Source organism: Ambystoma mexicanum, chromosome 2q (genome assembly GCF_040938575.1).
Source record: "Ambystoma mexicanum isolate Mex_15411 chromosome 2q, UKY_AmexF1_1, whole genome shotgun sequence".
Lineage (NCBI taxonomy): Eukaryota > Metazoa > Chordata > Amphibia > Caudata > Ambystomatidae > Ambystoma > Ambystoma mexicanum.
The window spans coordinates 918318261-918343427 of NC_090924.1; the positions used below are offsets into that span (position 1 = coordinate 918318261).

General features: G+C 42.0%; 1 protein-coding gene across 1 annotated transcript in view; it reads left to right on the top strand.

Moving 5' to 3' along the window:
- NFE2L3 (NFE2 like bZIP transcription factor 3) overlaps window positions 1–24253 on the top strand; it is a 107584-nt gene extending 83331 nt beyond the window's left edge. The window contains exon 2 of the mRNA XM_069648206.1: window positions 16355–24253. Coding sequence (XP_069504307.1) covers window positions 16355–17569 — 1215 coding nt within the window. The 3' untranslated portion in view covers window positions 17570–24253. The remainder of the gene's footprint in view (window positions 1–16354) is intronic.
- Window positions 24254–25167: the final 914 nt, after the last annotated feature.

Consider the following 25167-nt stretch of genomic DNA (forward strand, 5'->3'; position numbering starts at 1 on the left):
CCTTAGGTGTTCCCTCAACCTCTTTCCGGTGTTCCTAAACTCCCCTCCCCATCCACAACCTCTCCCTAACTCCTCTTCCCCCCACTGGCTGCCATGTGGTGTCCTGTTTATACTATCAGGCACCTGTGCCAACCACGGGTGGAGGGTCGCCTTACATTTGGCTTCTGTGGTTCGGGAAAGGGTGTCGAATACCCTTCCCTTTTGCATTGACAAGTATAAGAGTATCACTAGATCAGAAAAATGTATTATCCAGTTCATTAGACTATCTGATTTCTTGCTGAGCATCACGGTACAACGGATATGGTCTACTACCCTGGTATTACTGAAATGATATGATATGATATGGCATTTATAACACGCCTATGCGCAAGTGTTTCAAGGCGCGACAAGGCAAGGGAGGGGGACAAAGGAGGACAGAGACAAACAATCGTACTATGCCAAGTAACATTGAGATTGCGCAAGTGCAGCGGAGGGGGTTCTGCTCAAGTTTCAGAGAGGCAGGGAGGCTGTTTCAGAGGGAGGCCCCAGCCGAAGAAAGTGATCTACTACCAACTCGTTGCTTGAAGAAGCGACTGGCCCTGAGCGAGTTGTAGGAGGAGGAGTGAAGTGCTCGAATAGGACGATATTTCTGAAGAGAATGTTGGAGGTAGAGAGGAACCGGACACCAAAAGGGCTTGTGGACAATGCAGAGAGTCTTGAACTTGATCCTTGCAGCCACTGGGAGCCAATGAAGAGATTTCATGGCTGGAGAGATATGATCCCTGGGCTTGAGGCCAAGGACAAGGTGCACAGTCCTATTCTGGATGAGTTGCAGAGGACGGAGAGTAGAAGCAGGCAGATTTAGAAAGAGGCTGTTGCAGTAGTCCAGCGTTGAGAACCATAGCTCTAGAGACATTTGGCTTCCGGTGGAAGGTGAGGAAAGGAAGAGAAAGAGTGAGGAGAGGTGGCAGCAGGGGAGCCAGAGGTAGAGGAGAGAGTCGAGGTAGAAGGAGGAGAGGACAGAGGGTGGACAGGATGTCCTGGGTTTTAGAGATTAAATGAGAAGCCAAAGCCGTGCATAGGGCCTGGGAGGGGACAAGAGAGGTAGGGACTGCAGCAGGATTTGCCAGCTCCTTGCGGATCTGAAAGAGTTTGGACGAGTTGTTGGTAATCTAAAAATAACTATTGGTTTTGACTTCCCAAGGACTCCTGTTAGGTGTTCCAAATAAGGATATATGCTTTGGTCTGTGTACCTTCAAGCATAGAGTTGTTTTTATAAATGTGGTTATATGTAATGTGATAGTACTTATTTACACCAAAATTTATCCGGGCCTATTATTATTTAAATAGACCATATATTTTCACAATACATAGTGTTTTGGTGTTTTTCTGGACCATTTGAATTGCAATTTCATTTGTACTGATTCTACAGCCCTCTCTCCCTCCTAAGACAAACCTAGCTGCTCTGTTTACGCTAACCAGAACTCAGGTGGTACAGCATTATACTAAGGTTGGAGTATTGGACTGCCTCAGTTGAATGTTTTCACTAAGCCCTTAAAAGCCTTGCCGTAGCAGACACATTAAGTTGTTACAATAAGGTATATGTTTTACATATGTACGAGGTGGCGGTGTGTCCCGTCGACAATAAGTGTGATGAAAGGGTAATTGAAAGGGGTAAAAAGCATGTGCTTTCAGACATAAAATCTATCCCATGGCTTGTCATGATTCCTGCCCCTCATGTCCCCAGCCCTCCAAAATGTCAGGCTGGAGCCAGGCCACAATCACCTACATGGCCCTCAAGGGCCTCTCCATCCCTCCAAAGACCCACTTGGAGTCAGACTTGGCGCTTGTGGCACCAGACTCACTCACTCCCATAGGATAACATTGGGGATTGGACTTGTAGTGCATTGATGGGGACAAGATGGAAGCCCCCACATATTTCGGTTCCCAGAACTGCATGTTGTGGTCTAGTCTTTTGGGTGTGGTTCAGCCCAGAGGCACCTGGGATAGCCAGAGACTATTTAAGCCACACCCAGGCTGAGAAACATGCTTTGCGTTTTCTGCACCTGCAGCGTGATACTCACCGTGTTCGGATCGGTCTCCAGTAGGCCTGCATCTTTCTTCTGCGCTCAGCTCCTGCAAGAACACCGTTAGGAACAGCCTTACCTTGCGGCGCTTCTGCCCATCAGTCATCGCTCCTTCTGTTCTGCGGGCATCTTCTGCGGTGTCATTCCCATCCCAGCACGCTGCTTCCTAAGAAAAAGGAAAAAGAGCAGAAAAAAGGCATTAGTAAGCATTCTGCAAATCTTCGCTTATTTTTAAATACTGTACAAGCTTCAAACGCTTACCTGAATCCCAGCCGCTCTGGGGGAACTCTGTCTCGGGAACTTCTCATCCATTTGCAAGAGGGAAAAGACACTCCAGGTTAGCGTGGAAACATCTAGAGGCGCTGCATACCGTGATTACCCACCGCATTTGTTCTTCATAACCGGCATCCACGCTGAAAACGTCGTGGCACCTAAAAGACACAGAAAAAGAACTCCGTTCAATGCAAATACGAAAGGGGTGCATCGCGCATCGCGCTCTCACTCACCTTCAGCGCTACTTGTCTCAGCAGCATGCCACCATCCCCGGACGCCGACCATCATTTAAGGAAGGGAAGGAAGGAAGTTAGAAAACTGTTCAAAAGACTCATTATACTTACCTGTCGGACTCTTGCCAGTGAAGTAACTAGGCAGCAACGAGCCCGCATCAATCAACGCGCCCCTGCGCTGAAGGCAGGACGGAGAGCACACTATCCAAGAAAACAAGGTGAGCTGTGGATCAAAGGGAAGGGTTGGACCCCGGGGAAGACGGGGTTCAAGCACACAGAAACAATAGGGAGTTAAACTCTACCAATCCTGTGTTTCAGGACCAGTCTCCAGTCGAATAGCCTCCAGGGAAGGGTTCGAGGTCATAAGAGGTCAGAACAGGCTGAGTGACGTCCCTGTGGATACCAGGTGAGCGTTACAGGCTCCAGTTAACTACATGGATCAAGCCCTTGCATCACTTCACGGTTTAGGACCGGCACAACCGATACCTTTTACGCACGGATATCCCATAAAGGTATTCGATGTTGGCTGAGTTAGCCTGCAGTCCCTAGCTATTCTCACCTTTTGAAACCTGATCTGCCTAGGGCACATCCTACTAGAATAGTGGGTACCAATTCCTCATCGCCTCAGGCCTCTTCTTGACTTGTAAGAAGAAATGGAGATGAGGCGCGCACTCTGATTCCCAGTCAGATTTACCTGCTAAAGCAACAGTTAGTCTTCTCCTCCAAACATTTCCTTGACTCTTTTAATCATCAGGGAGGCTGTGTTTCTTTTCCTTTTCCCATGTGTCTGGTTAATTCTCATTAAAGTGTCTAAGGATTCTGGTACATGTAGTTGCACACTTTTCTCCATGCAGGTGACTAGGAACCAACTCTCATCCAAAGCACAAATCTTTCCCTTGTTAGGGGTAGGGGGAAAACCAGGTTTATGGCTCTCCATAGTAAGGCATGATGACCCTGATGCTGCTGCCTCTTGAGCCCGGGACTCTTGAAACACTTTAAGAAGAATTGGAGAGGACTTGCTACAGTCTTCATAAGCTTTCACGCACTACTGCAATGTTGAGGACAAGGCTACCCACTTCTCAGGGCTGGACTAGAAAGTTAGGGAACAACTCCGAAAAATTGTTTAATGCTCCTCCTTGCTTACGCTATGCACTAGCACGGCCAATTGGCACAGGGCCCAGTCAGAGCATGAATGTAACTTATTTGGTATGGACAAGCATTGTCACCTGTCTCGCATGAAGGTAGAGAAGGCTGCTTCAGGTGGGCAAGGGAGTATGAACGGACATGCATGAATTATAGAAGGCGGCGTGCAATTGAAGGCTGTCCCCTGTTATGCTCACAACAGAATGAATACAACCATCTAGGGACAGAAGCCAAGAGATAGCTTGCAAGGATAAAAAGGTTTCATTGTACAGAATACAAAAAATATCAGCAAAGGTCTCTGCTGTTCGAGAACGTTTGGACACCAGAATTAATGTTGTTGCCTTTTGCGAGGCCACAGCATCAGTAATGACATCACATACAGGGTCTGACGACACACTGTTGACTGGTAAACAGTATACATGATCCTGCTCCATAGGGGATGCCAGCCTACAATTGGTTTGTTTCTCAGCCGTCTGTTGATGCCCACTTGGGTCAGCTGGGCTCTTCTCTCCATGGAGTGAAGGTCAGGTCTCTCATAATTTACATTGTGAGCAATAAGATAATATGTTAAGCCTACTACTACATCACTACCGAATGCACCAGGAAAGATCGTGGGCTGGTTCATGTGGGAAGGGAGGAATAAATCCAGACACATTGACGTGTCTTGTCCGTTTTTTGTTTTTGTTTTGTGGCATTCTTTCACAAGATCGAAAGCTACCCGTCTCTGGTTTCAATCACTGAAAACAGGCTGTTATTGTTTTTTGGCCTTGAGCAAAAGTCAGCAACTGCTCGAAGGACTTTTTAGACAATTTAATTTCCATTTCTGTGATCTGTTTTTCGGAGCGGTTACTCAGTGTGACACTGAGAGAATGGAACTTCCTGACATTAAGTAAGTTCAACTATAAATAATATTTTTGCGATTAAAAATGGCCTGTGTGCTGTATGCATAATGAATAATTCAACAATGTGCGAATGTGCGATTTTACAAGAATAATAGACACAGTAGTTAGGTTATGTTGAATTATATTTATACCGTGCACTATAAAAAACCCAGTGCGTAGCTTGCGGTTTGTTTATCTGTCTAGTAATGATTGTTATTAGTGTGTAGTTTAAAGAGGAGTGAATAGAGGTTTGAATTTTTGGCAGTATTGCTTACTGGCCTTGTTATGGGTTGTTTGCTGCAGAATATAGTGATGATTATTCATCAACGACCCACAAGCACAACCTGTATGCAGGCTAATGATATCTAAACCGCCTTGACCCGTGCAATCTCCGGGTGTGCTGTCACCGTTGCATCCTTGTGCACCATAAAGTAGGGGTGCGGGGGAAGGGCCGGGGGCTGAACATTTTCCATGGGCACTTGGTTTGCTTTTCGATCACTAATCTTCCCAGTTCCGTTATAATGACATCTGTCTGTGGTTCTCCATCTCCATCTGGTTCTTCACGCCATTGGGAGCGGTACCTACTTCACAGCGCTAACCTTTCATGCACGTCATGTTCTCAAATACTCCCCCATGTTATCATGTGGGTGTTCATTATGTGTGGTTTGTGTTTATGATTAGGTTTCATCTGGTTCTGAATTATACAGTAACTTGTTATATTCGATTACAGAACGGGAACTAAAATATATTTTGATTCTGTTATCCACACAGATGCATTGTACCGTTCTGCGTATGCTATAGTTTCCAGATACCGCCGGATGGATTCTTCAATCAACATTGGTAGATAACCATAAACAGTGCTTATTTCATAACCATTATGTGGGACGACCGATAGGGACCAATCTGCCCTTTGGCGGTACCAGCAATAAGGAGCAACCTGTCAGCATTCACGATGTGACAATGTGCTGAAGCGAAAGCGTTGCACTTGAAAGTGCGAAGAATCCATATCTCCTCATGAAAGGAACACCATGTGCATCATTAGAAAGTTTTGCTGGTGTAACATAAGGAGACACTTGGAGTACTGGGATTAATCGATCGCAATCGGTGTATCATGAGGACGTTATAAACATTCGAAGCATGCAATGTTCGCTACCTACAACTTGTATGGCAAAAAATATTGTTTATTTCGTGGACTTAATATTCTCTTGTGAGCGTACTTTGATAAATAAAATACTTGTTACATAGCAGACTATTGATGTTTTCTTAAAAAATAATGTTTTCCTATTCTATTTGGGACAAGAAAGAAAAGTTACGTGCTGTGAGAGGATGTGTGTGTTTATCTTCCTGGTTCTGTGTTAAGTGACGTTATGGCGTGGGTGATGACTGGGCACGTTTGGCTACGCTGGGCATGAACGTCATGAAAATAGGTGGAGCATATTGTTTGTTCTAGTGATGTCCGCTTCAGGGACTGGCGATCTGTATTCTTGCTGCGAGCGCACTTGGATTTAGGGCGATGCCTCAACAGATAAGATTAGCACAAGATGGCTGCACCCAATCCGTGGTTTTCGCATGTGTAAAAGTGAGGAAAACTAAGGTAAGATGCATAGGAACATTTTTTAAGATCGATTAGAGTATGCTTAAAAATATATATCCGAACGATCGGCAAAATAACATTTTTGAGCGAACTTCCCCTTTAAGCTTAGAAGCGGAGGAAGCGTGGAAGCGTTAAATCAATCAAACGCTACACATAGTAGCAATCAAGTCAGAAAAAAATGATTTTTAAATTAGAAAAAACGTACTGTTTCTTCTTCAGCAACAACCGGTGTCCTTCCTTTCTTCTGAGGCCCAGAATTACAGTAATAAACTGCAATGAACAAGTAGCTTGCGGAGCATGAGTACCACTGCCCCTCTATTCCTCTGTGCCTTGGAGCCACAGGAAACACAATATTCTTGCACGTGTTCCGCTGGAGTGGGGGCTATATAAAGAATTGAAACCTTCTTACACATAGGGCCTTACTCCAAAAGGATATTTCTGTCTCCCAGGGCTCATCAGTGGAGATTTATAATGGAAAACTTTGACAGGACAGGCTCGCCACAGTGTCCAGAATGTGTCCCCAACAGTAGCCAAGGCCCTTAATGAAGACTTTCACAGTTCTTAGCTTCGGCATGCTAACTCTGCTTACCTGCATGATATCCCAGAGCCAACACCGGACTGTTGCGCAAATGGTGAGCAAGGGTCCAGTGCAGCATAATGGAGACAGGGAAAAGAAGCGGTAAGTGGTCCTTGAGTTGAGGACCAGTAAATGAGAGGCGCTTTGACAAGAGTAGGAAAGTTTGTAATGAATCATGTTTGACATCTCTCTGGTGCCCTTTTTTTAATGTTCCCTTTATTCACCACGATCATTGTATAAATACATACATTTAGTAGAACCAATTTATATCACAATTTAAACATCTTCAACCAGCTATACAACCTTTTTTCAGTAGGTAACTAAGTACAGCACAGATTTCTTGATTAAAGCACTATCCAGAAACACCTGATGAAATGCGGAATTGGATAAAAGAATGCAGATAACCAAGAATATCCTAATCAAAAAGGTATCCATTGCAATCTGTAACTTACGGTGGGTAAATGTCTGGAGGGAACAGTTCAGTAGCACTCCCCCACTCCATTTATTAACTACCGTGTTACTGTCCCTGTTCAGATTGCTGCAGCACTTCAAGCTCTATTGTAGCCCAAGCTTTCATGTCATTCCAACATTCCGACACCCATGGGAATCAGGATGCCGTCCATTTGAGTAGGATTCCGTTTGTGTAATTCCTGTGAGGCATATATGTTCTATACAACAAATTAAATTGAAGTTATTTAAATCTAGCGTCACAAAACAACTTTTTGGTATATAAAAATACTTTCTGCCTTTCAATATTCAACAGATCCGTGCTCGGTTCATCTGCCATATATATTAAGGGGTGTGAAGGTGCCCTCTGCCCACATAGCATAACGAAATTTAGTAATTATTTCGAACAATCAGGATTCTTAAGGTTCATCTGTAAAGCCCCGCCAGCTCTTCTGTACAGTGCTACTGAATCCTGCAAATTGAAGGAAATGACTTGAGGATAGCATGGTGATCTTCATGTTTTTACAAGCTTATCTGGCAATGCCCCCCCGAACTCCAAGGTTCAGAGCGTTGCAGCATTCCCCTAATCATTACATGAAATGCTTCCTATAGAGAGACCTAATTTTTCACCGAACCATCATTACCCTGCCAAAAAGTTAATTATTTCTTCTGTTAAACTTTGCCTATAATCTGTATCTTGACATGCTCCTGGGGGCAGTCTCCATACAAAGGGCGAGTCTTATATAAGTGTAATTTGCCACCTAAGGGGGGAATGATCTGATACAACTCTGGCATGCATTGTAGGGAGTCAAATCTATGGAAATGTATTTCCTGAGTAAACACATAATATAATCTAGTATGCAGGTTTGTACCGACAAGAAAAATGTGTATGTTCCATCTGTTGCTGGCACCACATTTTCACTAGTTTTAATGGTTGAATTATTTTTTTAAGGGCATCTGATGCTACTTCCCTGACCATTTTAGCCAGCCTGATCTGTCCAGCCTCCAGTTGATCGAGCAATTAAAATTATTGCATACCACCCGCATATCCTCTAGGAATGCAGCACAGCTAGAGGCGTTATAGGGCGAAAAATTGACTCGGTATGTTCAGTGAATACACATTACAAATGCATATACATTTTGACACTCAGTCACCCAGATAATACAATATATCTGTCATTGGAATATGTGATAACCTTATCCATTGCAACCGTGTTAACATCCCAGATCAAAATTACCCTGGCCAAGAACGGATAACATGAGCGATATACATGACCTGTCCATTTCGTCATTACCTTCGCAAGCTTGTCTGGAGTTAGGTGGGTTTGCTTGAGAATCGCAATTTGTACACCATACCTACACAAATAAGAACTCACTCTGTATCTTTTCATGTAATTATTCAGGTTCCACAACATAACACAAACATCACCCATGGCTGAATTGCACCCCAAGTCCCTCAACTGTATACCCACCCCACCTGCACAGCAAAGGTTGTACAATTCATAGGTTTATGAGCACCACCTCCACCCTCATTCCCTTCTGCCTTCCTCACAAAGACCCTACAGCATGTCCCCACAAACATATGTAGGCATGATCATCAGTATATTACCCAACATCCATGACACACCTCCCAAACCGACCTTTGATATATCAACAGAGGGAAGAGAGTCTGCAACCAGTGCTGACTGTAATACCAAATCCCTCTCAGCTACCCACCAAGAAGTGTGCAGTCAATGCTGCAACAGTTGGGCCTCTGAATCCCTTCGATTCTCAACTCTAATTATTCCTCAAATATAATCACCCAAAAAATGTAGGGAAAATTGGATGTCACGCAGCGTGTCTTACTCCATCCTCTACTTCCACCCTAACCAGGGGTGTCCCAAAGTGGAAAGTCAGTCACCAAAAGCCACTTAGGGAGCGTTGCTTAACCCCAACAATGCAAGTGCACACATTTCTTGCGTGCACTCTCGGGGCATATGAGAGCCATCACGTTTGGTGCAAATGTAGGGTGTCAGGCAGCCCCACCTAAATCCCACTTCGTTAACAGGTAAAAATAGAAACAACAGCATTAAACCAACTGGATGAGAATAATTAATGGAAAAACGAGACTGCACCCCATATCATTATGCCACTTCTATGCCGACATCTCTCAAATATTCATTCATTTCCTTCTCCTTGTTTTTCAGATTCTCTTCAATCGGCTATTTCTGCCTGTCTCTTGGCTTTTCAAACTTGGATATATTCGAATTATCTTCACTTAAATGCATCCAAAACTGAAATCCTATTCTTCCCTGCTTTATCTATTTCTCTTAGTTCTTCTCCATCTTCTTATTTCTTCCTACCCTTCACTATCCTCCCCAGTTCATCTGCACGGACTCTTGATCTAATCTTTGAATCTTCCCTTTCTTTCCAAGATATTTCTAGAGTATCCCATTCCAGTTGCTATTCTCTCTACAATATTTGGAAAACTTGGCCATTTCTTTCGTTTCAGACAACCAAACTACTCCTCTCCTCCTTGGTTCTATTGCATCTTGACTATTGTTCTGCCTTGTGAATTGGTCCTCATTATCATCTTGCTCCGTTAAGATGAATCCTAAACTCTGTGGTTCATACTCTCGTTAGTCTTTCTTAACGGGCGTCTATCTCCTTGGCTCTCAAATTTATCTCCAGGTTTACCTTTAATTCTCAACTGCTTTTTCACATTCTCTGTATGTTTTTTAAATGTCTTCATGGCTTGCAACCTCCCCATCTATCCTCTCTATGCCCCTACTCGTTCTTTATGCTCTCCATCATTTCACCTATTATCTGTCCCTAAACCTCGCCATGCCACTTCCTGCTTTAGTTCCTTTTCATTATTAGCACCTAAAAATTGGAATTCATTACCTCTTTCCATTCGCTCTTTAACTACTCTTTCTTCATTTTTTCATGTTTCCCTGAAATCTTATATTTTATCTTTCTGTCAATCATTGTAAATTCTCAACCTTAATTTTTACTATTATTTTCTTTCTGTGAAGCGCTTTGGCGTAAAGCACTAAACAAATGAATAAACACAACACAATACAAAAGGATCTCTGTTAGCTCTGTATGTTCATTCAGGTATCCCACTCCTCTGCTTGGGCCTCCATCATGAGAATCAATATCTGGTATCCTAGTCTCCAGCAACATTGCCTTAGCATCCTCTATGTCCAATCCAGATTCGATTGCCCGATCTTGAGGCAATAATTTACACTACAGCTGGGCTGCGGATGAGAGTAGTCTTGAGTTCCCTTTGTAGCATTACAAAGTTGAGTGTTTCTCTGCCTAGCTCGCCGAGCAGAAACATTGTGGCAGTATGATGGTTCTGCGACTTGAGCCAACCCCAATCTGCATCGGTTGATTCAAAGAATTGTGTGCAGTTGTATATTATTTTATATTTAGCAGGATCCTGCAACATCTTGTTCAGATGTTTTAGCATTTGCTTAACTGTTCGGAAGGAGTTCCTGGACTTTGACAGCCTTGGATAATCCGGGAATACCGATACTTGTGAAGTGCTAATCTTACATACAACAACAGTTCTTGAGTATCACAAAATGACCATTTGTATCAGTAATTCAGGAATTGTATAATCGTTGCCGCTGATGCAAGCATTGATTTAACGTCACTGCTGCTTCAGAGGCCTTATTAGATAAAGATAGAACTACACTACACTACGGGAAGCTGTTATACTTCAGATATGGTTACTGCACAGAGGACAGCATAACAGACACACTGGGTGGCTTTCCCATGGTGATTGCCTGAGAGCTTACTTGTTCTTAAATGCATAATGTACTGCAACATGTAATGATTGGCTCTTTTACTGACAGTGACTTTTTTGGCAAAGTCTCTAGCAAAGCCTATGTGGACCTCTGTTGGGCTTGAGATTTCAACTACTTATAATTTTATTTTTATTTCATTTTTTTCTATGCAATGCAAGGATACCCAATGCCATATTATACGTCCCCTTGATACCAGTTTTGTAGTGCCTTGAACCCTCAGAAGCACAAGTTCTTCATTTGACAGAACATGTAATAGGGACTTATTTAATAGATAAGGATTGGGACTATGCATTACTGAAGCCTGCTTAGTTGAACTACGACACCCAGAAGTGAAGTCACTCCTGGGGATCCACTCTAATGGATTCATTTCCAAAAACGTACTGACCCACAGGTAGATCAGATTCCAGCGGGAGGAGGGTACTGGGAAGACACACATGGATAGTGTAGGTGGTGCTCATAAATCAAGGAATATTACAGTCTTTACTATGCAGGTGGAGTGGGTATATAGCTGAGGGTCTTGAGGTGCAATTCAGCCATGGGTGATGATTTTAGAAAATGTCCCTTGCATTAACTTTCAAGCTCTGCAACTACAAAGGAAGCTGCCACCTACACCACATAAAGATCCCTGCACACATTTCACTAATTTCCTTTGCTGAAGTGTTGTGCCCCTCACTGTAACTGGTCCAGGCCCCCCATCTACCCTGACAAATGTTTGGAATACGTCCTCTAAGAGACGGTAAACATCTTGGCCATGGCAGCATCTTGGATGAAGGCAAATAACCAAATCTAAACCCAGAAACTATAAATACATAGCACAATACTAATCTGGAAAGAGTGGGCTGAAATCTGGAAAAATGCTGGAAGACAACAAAGAGCCCAAATGACAAATCCTTGTGTAAAATGTATGCCAGCGACTAAAAAAATAAACATCAGACCGAAACATAGAAGTGCCTACGTTTGGAGAATCTAGCAACATATCTGCCTAACTCTTCAAAATCCTTAAGGACCACACAATTGGCCCTGTTGCTAACCCACTTTCAGACACCCACTCTGAAACTAGCAGAAGGCATAGCGCGTTTCTTTTCAGACAAATTCATTGACATCAAGACTAAAAGCCATCCCCACATTCTGCAGTGCTTTCTTGGAAAATGGCTCCATTTCCTACCCCTTCAAAAAAGCCTTTGACACTTGGCCCTTAAAAAAAGCAGACACTAACCCAGCAGTGCTCTCCAACCTTCACCATTTACCAACCTAGCTAATGAAGCAAAGATTCTGGAAATTTGAGTGAAGGATCAATTGCGAAGACACTGAAGAGAAAAGTCCATTCAATGACCAACAACCTGGGTTCAGGTTTAAGAGAGCGACCAACAACCCCTCAATCAATATACACTAGAGAACCTCCAAACCCTGGTTGGTAATGGTCTATTGGCTGAGATCATATTCGGCTTACAAGCAGTGTATGACGCGTTTGATCACAAGAAACACCTCAACCACCTTGAAACATAAATGGGGACCAGAGGAACCTCCCTGACATTGATTGCCTCTTTCCCAAATGATAGGTGATTTCAAGTCACTAGCGGAGATCAAAGTTCTGAATCGTACAGCCTTCCTTGCGTGTCCTACAATGGTAACCCCCTCCCCCGTTGGCTGCTCAACTTGTATATGAAACCCTTATTATGTCTCCTGGAATCATTCAAGTGCCCATTAACATTATATGTGGATAACATCCAAATACGTCTTCCATTAGACAAGTCACAAAGCATAACTGGAGGATGTGTCTACCGTGCAGGATTAAGTCTAGGGTTGTTGGGTCATGTCCTGGTACCTCATCATGTGAGAATCACTCCACCCGATGGCTTTATGTAACAGTGCCAATGACCATGTAGGCCTTGGATTGATTTGTTCTTGTCCTTCTGAATGGTATTGAGTTATGCTAGAATAGCATTAACTAATTGAAGATGACCGTCAGAATTATTTGTCCCTTGTAACTCATGAAATAATACTACCTCATTTCCAGAAAAGAGAAGGTGTACTGGTCATGCATATGCAGTGATAATTATTTATCACATAGATCAGAGAATCCACCTGCTTGTGTTTGAAGCAGCCCTTTATCACGGCGTTAATCGTTACACTCTTTTAGCATTTATAGCAGCACACCAAACCCTCAGGCATCAGGGTGCTAGTTACAGTAAGTGCAAGTGGCATTCTTCAAAGTGCAAGGTCATGCATACAGGTTACAGCATACAGGTGGTAAAACAATCTAGCAGGGGGACTCATCGTACGGGGAACTACAGTAGGTATGTCAGCAAACATGGGCGACAATATGAGTATGAGTGCACAATCTGGCAAAACCTTGCCTCCTGGTATGGGAGCTACATCAGGTATGTAAGCAAACATGAGTGGCAATGTAAGTATGAGTGCACATTCTGGCAAAGCCTCGCCTCATGGGGGCTACAACAGGAGTGTAAGCAAACATGAGTGACAACATAAGTATGCGTGCACATTCTGGCAAGGCCTCACCTCATGGTACAGGGGCTATATCAGTCGTGCAGACAGCATAAGAGGCAAAGTAGGCAAGCGTGCACAGACTGGAAATGTCACACCTCATGATAGGGGGGGCTACATCAGGCATGCAAACAGCCTAGGAGTCAAAAAGAGGTGGGTGTGCACAGACTGGGCTGAGTTCATCTCAAGATGAGGGGGGTGCAGGAGTTGTGATATGGGTACAAGTCAACGTGTTGCATTAATTCGAGGGTCGGAGCAGGGAGTAAGTTCACGTGCCACATGGTGAATTAGTATCCAGTATAAGGTCATATTAAAATAAATGTATATAATCATATAACCCATACAATAAAAAAACAAAAAGAATGAATTTGTGCCATTGTATACATTAATCGGTTAAGAAAAACGAACATAAAATAAGACAAACAGAAACAAGACAAAAGGAATTATTATTTGTCAGGCTTGTTAGTGGGAAAACCAATACATTCAGTGCTTCTAAACAATCCTAATATGATTTGATAAATGTTATTTCTCGCTTTTGATAAGTATTTCCAACTCTGATATCAGCCAATGTAATCAGTATTCTGCTTCAGACATTGCATCTTGTAGAATAGTGATCCAATGTAAACATTATTGGCATAACCTCACTGTGAGGATAACCATGTCAAATCTTTTTTTAGTTTTTCAATTGGGGGGGGGTAATCCACAGCCCCCCATTTCCCTAGCTTTATTACCCACAACCAACCCCCCCGGCCCATTGTATTCCCTTACCCCACCCACATATATACTTTAATCAAATAATTTGAATTTTTTTCGTTATTTAGGGTTCGTTATAAAAGTTATTAGTGATTGTGCATTCGTTTACATCACTGTATACCTACCAAAAGTACAGGATATGATGCCTTTAATTTTAGAGGGAAACAAGATGATTTGGAAGGTCATTTTAAAGGATGATTGAAACAGGTCTTGGATATAGTTGTGATTAGAGAAGACAAAGGTAGTTTGAAGTTCAGATTACTCGGGTTTCTCACAGATTATACAGGAAGCTGGAGACAAGGACACACAGGTAGCTGCACTCATACTTGTCATCCAATGTGTAGGTGGGAGATGCAAACGACAGGCAATTGTGCATGGGTTGAGCATCACACATCCATCGGTAACGGCTTCAAGACATGCTAGGTTTTACATTGGTGTGGTGCCTGGGTTTTGAGAACGATTTGTGTGTCATCTTCACAGTTGGCAGCAGTCACCTCAGGGGTGCCTTAAAGGGACGCGGCAAAATCTTGCGGTACACTTTCAAGACTGTTTCCTGGTTTGGAAAATGTGAATGCAGCATTTGATTGTGGGTCAACTGGTCAATGGAGAATCTTTCTCGTGACCAAATGGCGAGGTTAATGGAACATTAACCCGGATGTAGTGCTAAACGTCATCCTGCTGAGGCTATTACTGACCACAGTACTGGTGTGGGAATCAGTTTCCTTTGCAATCCTCATTCCTTTCCAATGAGATTCAGACATTGGGATGTGATAATCACAAATGTGGTAATCCTTGAAGCAATGTTGTAGAGGCAACTTGATCAGGAGCGAACAATGTGTACCAAGCATGCCAGAATCCTGACGCAAGCACAAAAAACAAATGATCTTTCAACTGCTCAGTCACCTTGTCATTCAGGAAATCTGTTCCAATTTTAGCATTAAAAAAACAGGTACTGTAGCTGCCCTTCACGTGTATGTCGACAGTTATTTGTGACAAGCAGCCAGAGACTGTGGAAATTGGGGCTATCCTGCCTTGGTTTCCATATGACATAACATAGTGTATCTTTCCTTCAATGTGTCAGTGCTCAAAGACATTTTAGGACACAATCCTTGTAATAAGTGGTGATAGAAATATATTCCTTTTATTGGTACACTTCTGATGCAGTTGAGGTCGACACGTGTTTCACAAAAAAAGTTTTGCTTGATATTCTTCACTCTGAACCCCATTTATCATGCCGGTTACAACCAATTGCCCTTTGTTAGTATGTAAATATCTTATATTTTCCATCAGTTGGTTAGCCACAAAACCTGTATCGTGTCAGCTGCACTTTAAATATATCAACACAAAGAATATCTCTTGAACACCAAGGACTTTGTCCTGAAAACTAATGACAAGGATTGTGTCCTGAAAGCACTGGGGTTAGGAAGGAAAGTAAGCCAATTTCTTGTTCCAATTTTTGTCCACAGAGGTGATCAAATAGATCCCCACGCAAATGGCATGGAGGCGACACAAACGTGGGACGGATGGGACAAATGATATACATGCAAATGAGCTTCGTAGCTCAACTACATACAGCTTTCGTACCCTATCCAGTACAGGGAAATGGGTGTTAATATGCACTTATGTTGAGAATACGCTGTATGTTTCTTTCTACGGAGCTTGAACCAAAGTGTTAATGAAGTACTTGTATACATTTATATGCGTGCATATGGGAAAAGATGATAACGGGTTATCAAGACAAACAGAAAAGGTATTGATGTGTGATGGAGGAGCATGCGATTTTAAATTAAGGGTTTAAAATTGTCAATATGTATGTAAACCAGCTAGTATTTATAAAATGTTCTGTTTGACAAAAATCTTCAAAATCTGTACTCTTGCTTATTGACAACCAGTAAATATACATGGTTGCTTCAACTATTCAGCTTGGGAAAGAAGTGTGAAATATGCTTAGCAGATCTATTTTTCATTTCATATAAATTATCAAAATGATTTTAAAGTTGGAGGCCAAAAGCCACAATGGGGAATGTGAAGTGATGTATCTCTATTCATTACAAAACGTATGTTTAAATTCTCTCATTTATTTTTCAGGACATCTCATCTGAATATAATCAGCCGGTTACAAGCAGTTTCACTAGGGCTAATCCGTCAGACCTGTATAGTGTTAATTTCAACCAAGCCATTAGCCATGATGTCAGCTTACGTGACGCAGCACTGGTGAGAACCAACCACATCCCAAGAAGAAATCTAGCAGAGCTGGGCATGCAGCCACTTGGGACCTTACCGAATTTAAGTATTAATCAAGAGGATGCTGGGACTGAGGCCAACCTGGCAGACTTATTTTCAGACTTTGGCAATGATCTCCTTTCAGACCTTGATGAAAGTTTGTTTGATGAAATTGATCTCAGGTCCCTAGCCTTGGACCTGCCGCAACTCTTTGACCAACCTGAACCTGATTCCAGACTTTCTTTAAATTCAAGCCACAGCACTAACTCCTTGAGCACGTTCCATGCAGCCTTATCATGTACATCAGTTGGTGATGAAGGTCTTAGGTTTAACGATAGTGATTCTGAATTTGCATCATTTGATGGATTAGAAGGTGCAGTTGGGCGTCATTGGCCAGACCACAACACATCTTCCTGCTTTGGTTATGGAAGGGATTCAAGATCTTGGGATGAGCAGACGCCCCAACATGTTCGACATAATCATACATACAGTCTTTTGTCGAATCCATTACAGCATGGATCTGAAGAAGATCAATGTGTGCCCGCTAAATCCAGCAACACGAACAGTGGATATGCCAGTTCTATGGATGCAAATCAGAACAGAGATGAACATCATGCAAAAGCTCTCAAGATTCCATTTCCAGTACATGAAATGGTCAACATGCCAATCGACGTGTTCAACAGCATGCTTTCCAAGCACTATTTGACAGCTACTCAAATATCGGTCATCCGTGACATAAGGAGAAGAGGAAAAAATAAGTTGGCTGCCCACAACTGCCGCAAGAGGAAGCTAGATGTGATTCTAAGCCTGGAAGATGACATCTGTGTACTTGCAGCCCAGAGAGAAAACCTTCTAAGGGAAAAAGCTTTGTGCAACAAGTCAGTGGGCATAATGAAACAAAAACTGGACAGCCTTTACCATGCCATTTTCCGTAGTTTAAGAGATGATCGGGGGAAGCCTGTGAGCCCCAGCCAGTGCATCCTTCACTGCAATGCTGATGGCAGTATCTTGGTTATTCCTAGAAGACTCTACAAATCAGGTTATGACAAAGATAACCAAAAGGAAAAGAACAAAGAATGATGACGTTGTTTTGTCTTTTACATTTAAACTATAGCTGTTCTAGTGCACCGATGCTACTGAATTTGGTGACCGAGTAGAAAGGAAAGGCAGTGAACAAAAATAATGGGAGTCATGTTTATTGGACATGTTATTGCACACTTAAAAGCAAACCAAACTGGGATAGTCGTTACATTTGTTTAAATTACATTCTAATAATTGGAGGTGAAAATATCAACAGCTGCAATTCTCACAAAGGAAGTCACAGTGTGAAAACCGTGCTGCACCTAATCGGTTTCTAGAATTTTAGGCATAGGGCTAAATTGGGCAGTGGCTGGCCCTGCTGTTCAGAACCACTGAGATGCTGTTTTTGTGGAAGTTTTTAGGGGTGGTTATTCTTCATATGGCTTCCACTGGTGCATAAGCAATCTCAAACAAAAACTGAATGCACTGTATGGCAGTTTTAGTACCTTGGGTTGGCCAGAGAAATTATTTTTATTTACGTTATATTAAACATGAGATTGATACATAAGCAGAGGAATACTATTCTTACACAATCACAAAAAACGCTTATACCACTCACCCCTAAACCGGAGGGAAATTGATTTAGTAATTAATGGAAAGTGGGGGAAGGTGGTCTAGGATGGCAAAAATGCACACTTATTGGACTACATTTTACTATACAAAATTCTTGACATTCTTCCATAACCTCCTCTATAAGATGTGTGTGCCAATACAATACAGCAGTGGAATCCTTTTGTAGAGCAGATAGTTTTGTATGAATGCCACTTACGAAAAATCCACACGAAGGTAAATCATCCAGCAGATTTGACATAGTCAACACATAATTACCATCAATTTCAACTCCCCCACATTAGCTAATAAGGTTCTTCACGCCCCAGTTGGGAGAACACTCTTTCGCTTTTCTGTGACACGTGGAGTATGGCTGGTTGGAGTACTGCCGCCTGTATTTCCTGTTACAAGATTGCCTGCCTGACTCCCACCTCCCTGCCAGTAACTCTTGCCTGTTCTTTCAAGCCTTAAATGGGGGAAATTTAATATATATAGTGCATGATGCCATTTTATTCCTGCTGCTCCCAGCACCCAATGGTTCAACTCATGACCAGAATTACAGTTAAGGTTCCCCATCACACCTTCTCCCAGGGCCCCTTTCCATGCTTGTCCTCTGGGCATTGGGTCAGAAGCCAGAAAGCTCTTAAAATAGCCACGGATAATGTATCAGATGTTTTAGTCACTGTGGTTTGCAGAATGCTGACATTCATTCCCAGCTCAGAAGCCTCCTTTTTGGTGTTCACAGCAAAGGAGTCTACATCCTCAATTCGGTTCGGTTCTGACACGGTTTTCACTCTGCAGGCGATCCAGTGATTTCAAATGTCTCTGTCATTCAGAGCCTGACAAGCATGTTATCCATTGTTCTCATTTCAGTCTTTTTGGTGGGTGGGGCTACGGAGAGAACAAAACCTTTGAAGTAGGTGGGCCTAATTACGAGGTTGGAGGTAGTTTTGCCGATTTTACTGGCAAGGCTACCTCCAAAATCGCACGAGCTTCCGGCACCAGTGAATGGGCAGTTACCGGGCTACAATCATGTTCTGCTCACGGCTGCCAGTACGGCCACCAGGTCAGACCTGGTGGCTGCAAGAGCACCCGCGAGCAGAACTCCTAGTGTGGCGGTACGGTAGCAACGGTGCCAGTAGCGATACCGGCACCGTTGTTGCCTTACCGCCATACTTGTAATGAGGCCCACTGTCTCTTTTCCCAGACATGATTTCAGTTTTTCCAACCATGTCCAGATTGGACTACTGCTTCCCTGTGTGCTACATTCATGGGGTGGGACCACTCCCAGAATGCAAGCTGCATATCCTCCTCCTGCCACCTTCAGTGTGTGACACCTGACAGCCCACCATCAATCTGTGCAGCAGTGACTGACATCAGGGCACTCGCCTCATCCGCTCGGCCAGGTGCCACCTATTACCCGTCCATTCATGGATCCGGATGCACATGTAGCTCTACCCCATTTTCCCTTTCCTCTGCTCGCTCATGATTGTTCCACTTCCTCTTTCCTCTGGAAAAAACCATTTGGTCAGCTCAGACAGTATGTCTACCAAGAAGATCTTCAGTGCCATGAAGCAGCGGGAGCACTGTGCTTTGTACAAGGGTCCGCCACTAATCAGACCTCACCACCTATAACCGCTCAAAAACCTACCAACCTACCCGGCAGTTGTGGCCGTGCAATAAACTCTGGTTGTAAACAAAGATTTGGAATAAACTTCCACTGGAAATTCAGGCCATAAAAACACTGAGTCTTTTTCGTAAAGCTCTAAAGACCTACTTGTTTAAGTAATTGTGGTAGGATGGCTATCGAGGAATTTTAATGTTAGGGTCTGGAACTTGGTTTATATGATTTTCTCATATTATCGCTTGAGTTGCGTTGATTTCATCTGCCTCCAGACACGATTTGGTTTGTTTTGGTGCGCTATACAAATGACTCAAAATCCAAATAAAAAAGCAGTCGCCTTTTCCACTTGTTTCCCTATCCTTCACCACTCAAACAGTTCCATTGTGGTGGGTACTCTTGCCCAGAGATCAGAAGTAGGTCTTGTGTGCCTCAAAGGAAAATGCCTTCTTGGGCCTACTAGTCTTCACCATAGAGAAGCAAGTTTTGAAACACGTGCTGATAAACCTCAGTGCATGAACAATGACAAATGTTTCTGGTTGTGATACTGCACCATGGTTCATCTGCCTGTCCATGCTGTCAGACGTAACACTTCACTAGCTTTTCAGTGGCCAAAAACAAACTGAATGGGCTGCTATTGTAGAAATTGGTTATACAATACACTAAGAGTACAATTTTTAAAACCTGCATCAAGAATGATAATGGCAGAATTAAGATTGTCCGATAAAACAGCAATTATAGAATGAGTCAGGAATGAGTGCCACTATTCCAAAGATATTCATTAAATGGCCGAGAGCCACGTGCAGGCCCTGACACCATTTGCTGTGCCGCCTTCATTGCGTCACCTTTGCGCTGCTTCTGCTGTTTAGAGATTTTCTGCCGAACCTTTGAAGTGATAGTTATTTTACCGCACACTTTGACATTCTAATGTCAGTCTGCCACAGACATTGTTTGTGTCAGCAACTAACAAGAACTAAAAACTATAAATGTATATCCCATGAGAGAGAAAGGTAAATAATGGAAAAAATAAGCATTGACAAACCAAATGTCTTGGCTTTTTAATTGAGTTTATGTTGGGACGTTGGTAGCACTTTTTATTTTAAGTGTAACATTGCATGTGCATATGCTGCCATTATATGCAAGCACAGCCTCAAATGCCCCAATTGTGCCATCCAATACAAGTTAATGTCTCACATACATCATTTAGTCACGAAATGTAATGTAATGGCGCCTTGCATGTCTAGTTGCTGCCATCATATATAATGCATTGCCTTAAATGCCATAGTAATACCAGTTAATGTATTGAGCATGGTAAAGTCACCGTCACCAAATGTAGGTGCAGCCCTCAAAGGTTTAGGTTGTGCCATGGCATGCCAAGTGGAGCCCCAGATTCCTCAGCAATGCCATTCAATTCCGGTGAGCATGGTATAGTAATGTGTTCTTATAACGCTTCATGCCAGATTCCTCATGCATCTAAGCACTGTAAAAATAACAGGTGTTATTACCACATTTTGTGATAGTCTGCTTTATTAACCTTAAAAGGATGAACGTCTAAGTTGGCCCTACCTCAGGGTTGGTACTTGCAAAGAAAGGCTGGTTTCATGTGAGAGACAAGCGCTTCACTTCTGACCTACTCACCCAAACAGCTCAGATTGACATGTGTGAGGTACTCCACAGCCTCCAACATGCATGTGTTACCATCATATGCCAATAAGAGCTTCAAGGGCTGCAGTATTGACACCCAGTAGCAGTTCATTCCTCAAATGCATGGCAGTGGCCCTTTTTACCTTAACATACATGATCTTGCAATAATTTTCTCTCTTCGCGAGATTGTCCCACCCCTGCTTAAGTCTTTTTTATTATCCCAAAGTGATTTATATTTTGGCTCAGTTATTCCTGTTATTCCTTGTTGTAGAACTCCTAAACCTCCATTTAAGTTTAAATGTGTATCCTTTCATGTATTATTAAAGTATACAAAGTGTTAACAGTGCACACCTTAATATGGAAATTATACAAAAAGGAGTTTGGAAATTATTGTCAGTAGTTATCTGAATTCAAGGTGCAGGGGAGAGAAATCAGTCCTGACACATGGACTGAACGATAATAGTAAACAGCATCCACTGCACACTATCACAGGCCAATAAATAGCCAAGGATTTAACAGGAAATCTCTGAATTGTTCAAAATCAGGTAGATTGATCAATATGAAGTCATTGTAATAACGTGAAACATTTCAATAGAAAGTCATAACACACTACTGTTCAAAGAATACATTTAATGATGTGACCCAAAGCGTTTTGTATCATTAAAGTAACTTGCCCACGTGCTTTTAAATGTACCTTTTTCCAAAAGCGGCAACCAAAAGTCCTTGGGTAGAACCGCCAAACACCTCATAATTTGGAAACTTAAATCATTTCATGTTTATCTATATTACTCGCTCAATGTGCTTTTAAGTAGAGCAGATGGGGTTTTTGCAATGGACAGTGATCAATGTGATCCCTGAAAAAAATATCAACATTGAACATTTTGCCCCACCCCTAGAAAAATGATTGCGTCCCCTCAGCTAAACTATATTTGCACCCCCCCCATTTTACTGAATACAAAATTAACAGGATGCCTAGTTTAATGATAGTCTCCAAGATTAAACAATTATACATAACATTTTCTCCTTGCACTATAAATCACTGCTAATACTGAGCAAATGTGTCCAGATAGTTTTCTAGAAATTGTAGCCTCTGTTCAGTGAGAAGAAAGCTTATTTTAGCTAATAGATGATGTGAGAGCAAAGGTGTAAGCTATCGATCTGAAGAAACAACCTTGTAACTTTTTGTTTTTTTCCTATTGGTTTAGCCACATTTTTCCTGATGAGTCTTAGGACTCAGCAGGCAAGCAAATACCCCTATCCCCCTGACCTGAGGGGCCACAGGGACCCGATACATCATATGCCCTGTTTGTTCAGTGTAAATAACTTTACCTATGTAACGGATGGCTTCACTGGTTGGTGGTGAACTTTTTACCAGCTTCAGGGAGGGTAGCTTCTATATTCTCTGAGAATGACCAGGCATCTGTCTGTAAAATCCAGTGCAGACTCCTTCCACCAAGGTTTGTTAGAATGAAAGAGTATGTGTTTCGGTGGGAGTGCAAGGCTGCAGATGCCATGGCTAGATGAGACCAGTTTGATTGCGGTGTCTAGATTCGAGGTTGAAACGGCATCTGAAAATTGTGCCCTGGAAGAAGTCTCTAAATGTGACCACATCAGCCCCCAATGATTGGTTGGCCTCCAGAATGCCTGGATGTATGCAACTTTGGGATTTCAAACTAAGCTAGTGGAGGGCCTGCGCTGTCTACGTTGTAGAAGAACTAGGATTGCAAAAAGGCAAGATGTGAGTAAATCCTGCTGGAATTTGCAACCTTGCAAGTCCCTCCTGATGGTTAAGCTCTTTCCTACGCATTCAGCAATGAGGCACCGAGCCCTCAGGATAAATTCAAGAAGGTGCACACTTCCCTTGGCTTGGCGACAGCCTTGCAACCAGTCATTATGCTGGCTCTTACCAATAGAAAGCAAGAGGTCAGCGTCTTTAGACACCAGAGTACAAACTAAAAAATGAACCTCAAGTGCCTGCACTTCAAGGAGTACCCCTTCTGGAGTCTGCCAATTGAATGGGTCTCCTTCGAACAGAACCAGTCTGCGCTGAATCCGAACATATGTACCACAACCAACGCTTGGCTCCTAGCATTGCCTTTGTGTCAGGATGAAACTGCAGTTCTTCAAAGCAAAAGACCTGATGTAATTTGCACTGTGCCATTTGTATAGGAAGTCAACAACTGAGTACATATTTTGTAATTTTGTACTATTCTTTCTTTTTCTTTTTGTGTGTCTTGTTAGTTTGGGTGAACAATTTGAAATTCACTCGTTTTTACAGAGTCTATTAACTACATTGATGGTTTGTCAGTTGTTGCAAGATCCTGTTTCTTTTCTAACATGATTGTTATTTGTTAATGTGTAGATCTCATAGGCGACACGTGTTTCACATCTAACAGGTGCTTTATGAGGACCGGCATATAACAGTGATCACATCGCAAAACGGCATTGCAATACTTATTATGAGTGAAAAAGAAATAGTAAGACGGACATGCTAGTTTTGATACTAGAATATAAATTTAGCTTAAACGAATTATGCACCCTTTTGTAACTTTTTTAAGTAAAATGATGTAATTTTGAGCCAAGGTGTAAAACAATGTTTCTACAAATGTGTTGGGATAAAGGAATATTAACCATTTAAAAAAAAGTACAGAGTGACAAGTAGTATGCTTTCTGTGATGGTTATAAATGTGGAAGGTGTGCCTAAATGTTGATTGTTTCAAAAAGTAGTATTTTATGTTTTTATGTAAATTGTGAATTTAAGAGAAAGTAAAGAAAACGAAACGAATAAATACAAGAAGTGGTCACGTCAATTATATATGTATGAGCAACACATAATACATGTTTGTAGAGTCATGAAATGTTGTTTTGTAGGCGTGTGCGCTTATCTCACAATAAGAACAGAAACATGTCTCATTGAGTCTTATATCGATGTTTTATTAGTGTCGCTCAATCAGCCCCCTCGGTACTAAAGGAGATACCAGGTACTTTTACACATGCAGCACACCGGTCACCCCAAGTCCTGTTTGGCGGCGCTCAATCAGCCAACATGTGTTTCGACCACTGGTCGTTTTCAAGGCTTGTAATTGCACTAAAGTGTTGATAATTCATATTGCATTGAACCATATATAAATACATTCAAATTACCGGCACATCATCATCCATTGGTGAGAATTTAACATATAATCATACACATAATTAAAAGTGGTTGGAAATATATCAGCAGTAGTCATGCTGACACCAAAACAAAATCCATATGTTGCATCACATTTAAAACAAATAAATTACTATTGTCCAGAAACCATTCGAAAATGAAACCATTGAAAAAATGTTTTGATAGAAACAACTAATTCCAGACATAATAGAAAGCGCAAACCGTTTTTTAAGAACACACAAATTGTTGTTAACACATTGTTTAATTGGTATGGTAGGATGCCAGAATCCAAATTCAATCAAAAATCATCTGTTCCAATAAATACTCACACATTTGGTTTTTGCGTGAAAAGAAAGAGGTCAAACAATAAGATACATCAATCAAAATTCCAAGAAATAAGACGAACAATTCACTTCATCAATAAAAATTCCAAAAAACAGCTTGAAGAAAAAACATCAGTTTGAACACATTTGAAATAAAATTCCCAAAACCACCATGAAATACATCAGTTTGAGCACATTTGAAATAAAATTGGATACCAACAATATGGAATTTTGAAAAGAGAGGGAAATAAAATACACAAATGAACATATGATATCACACGATAAAAACAAGAAATAACGCAAGAAAAAT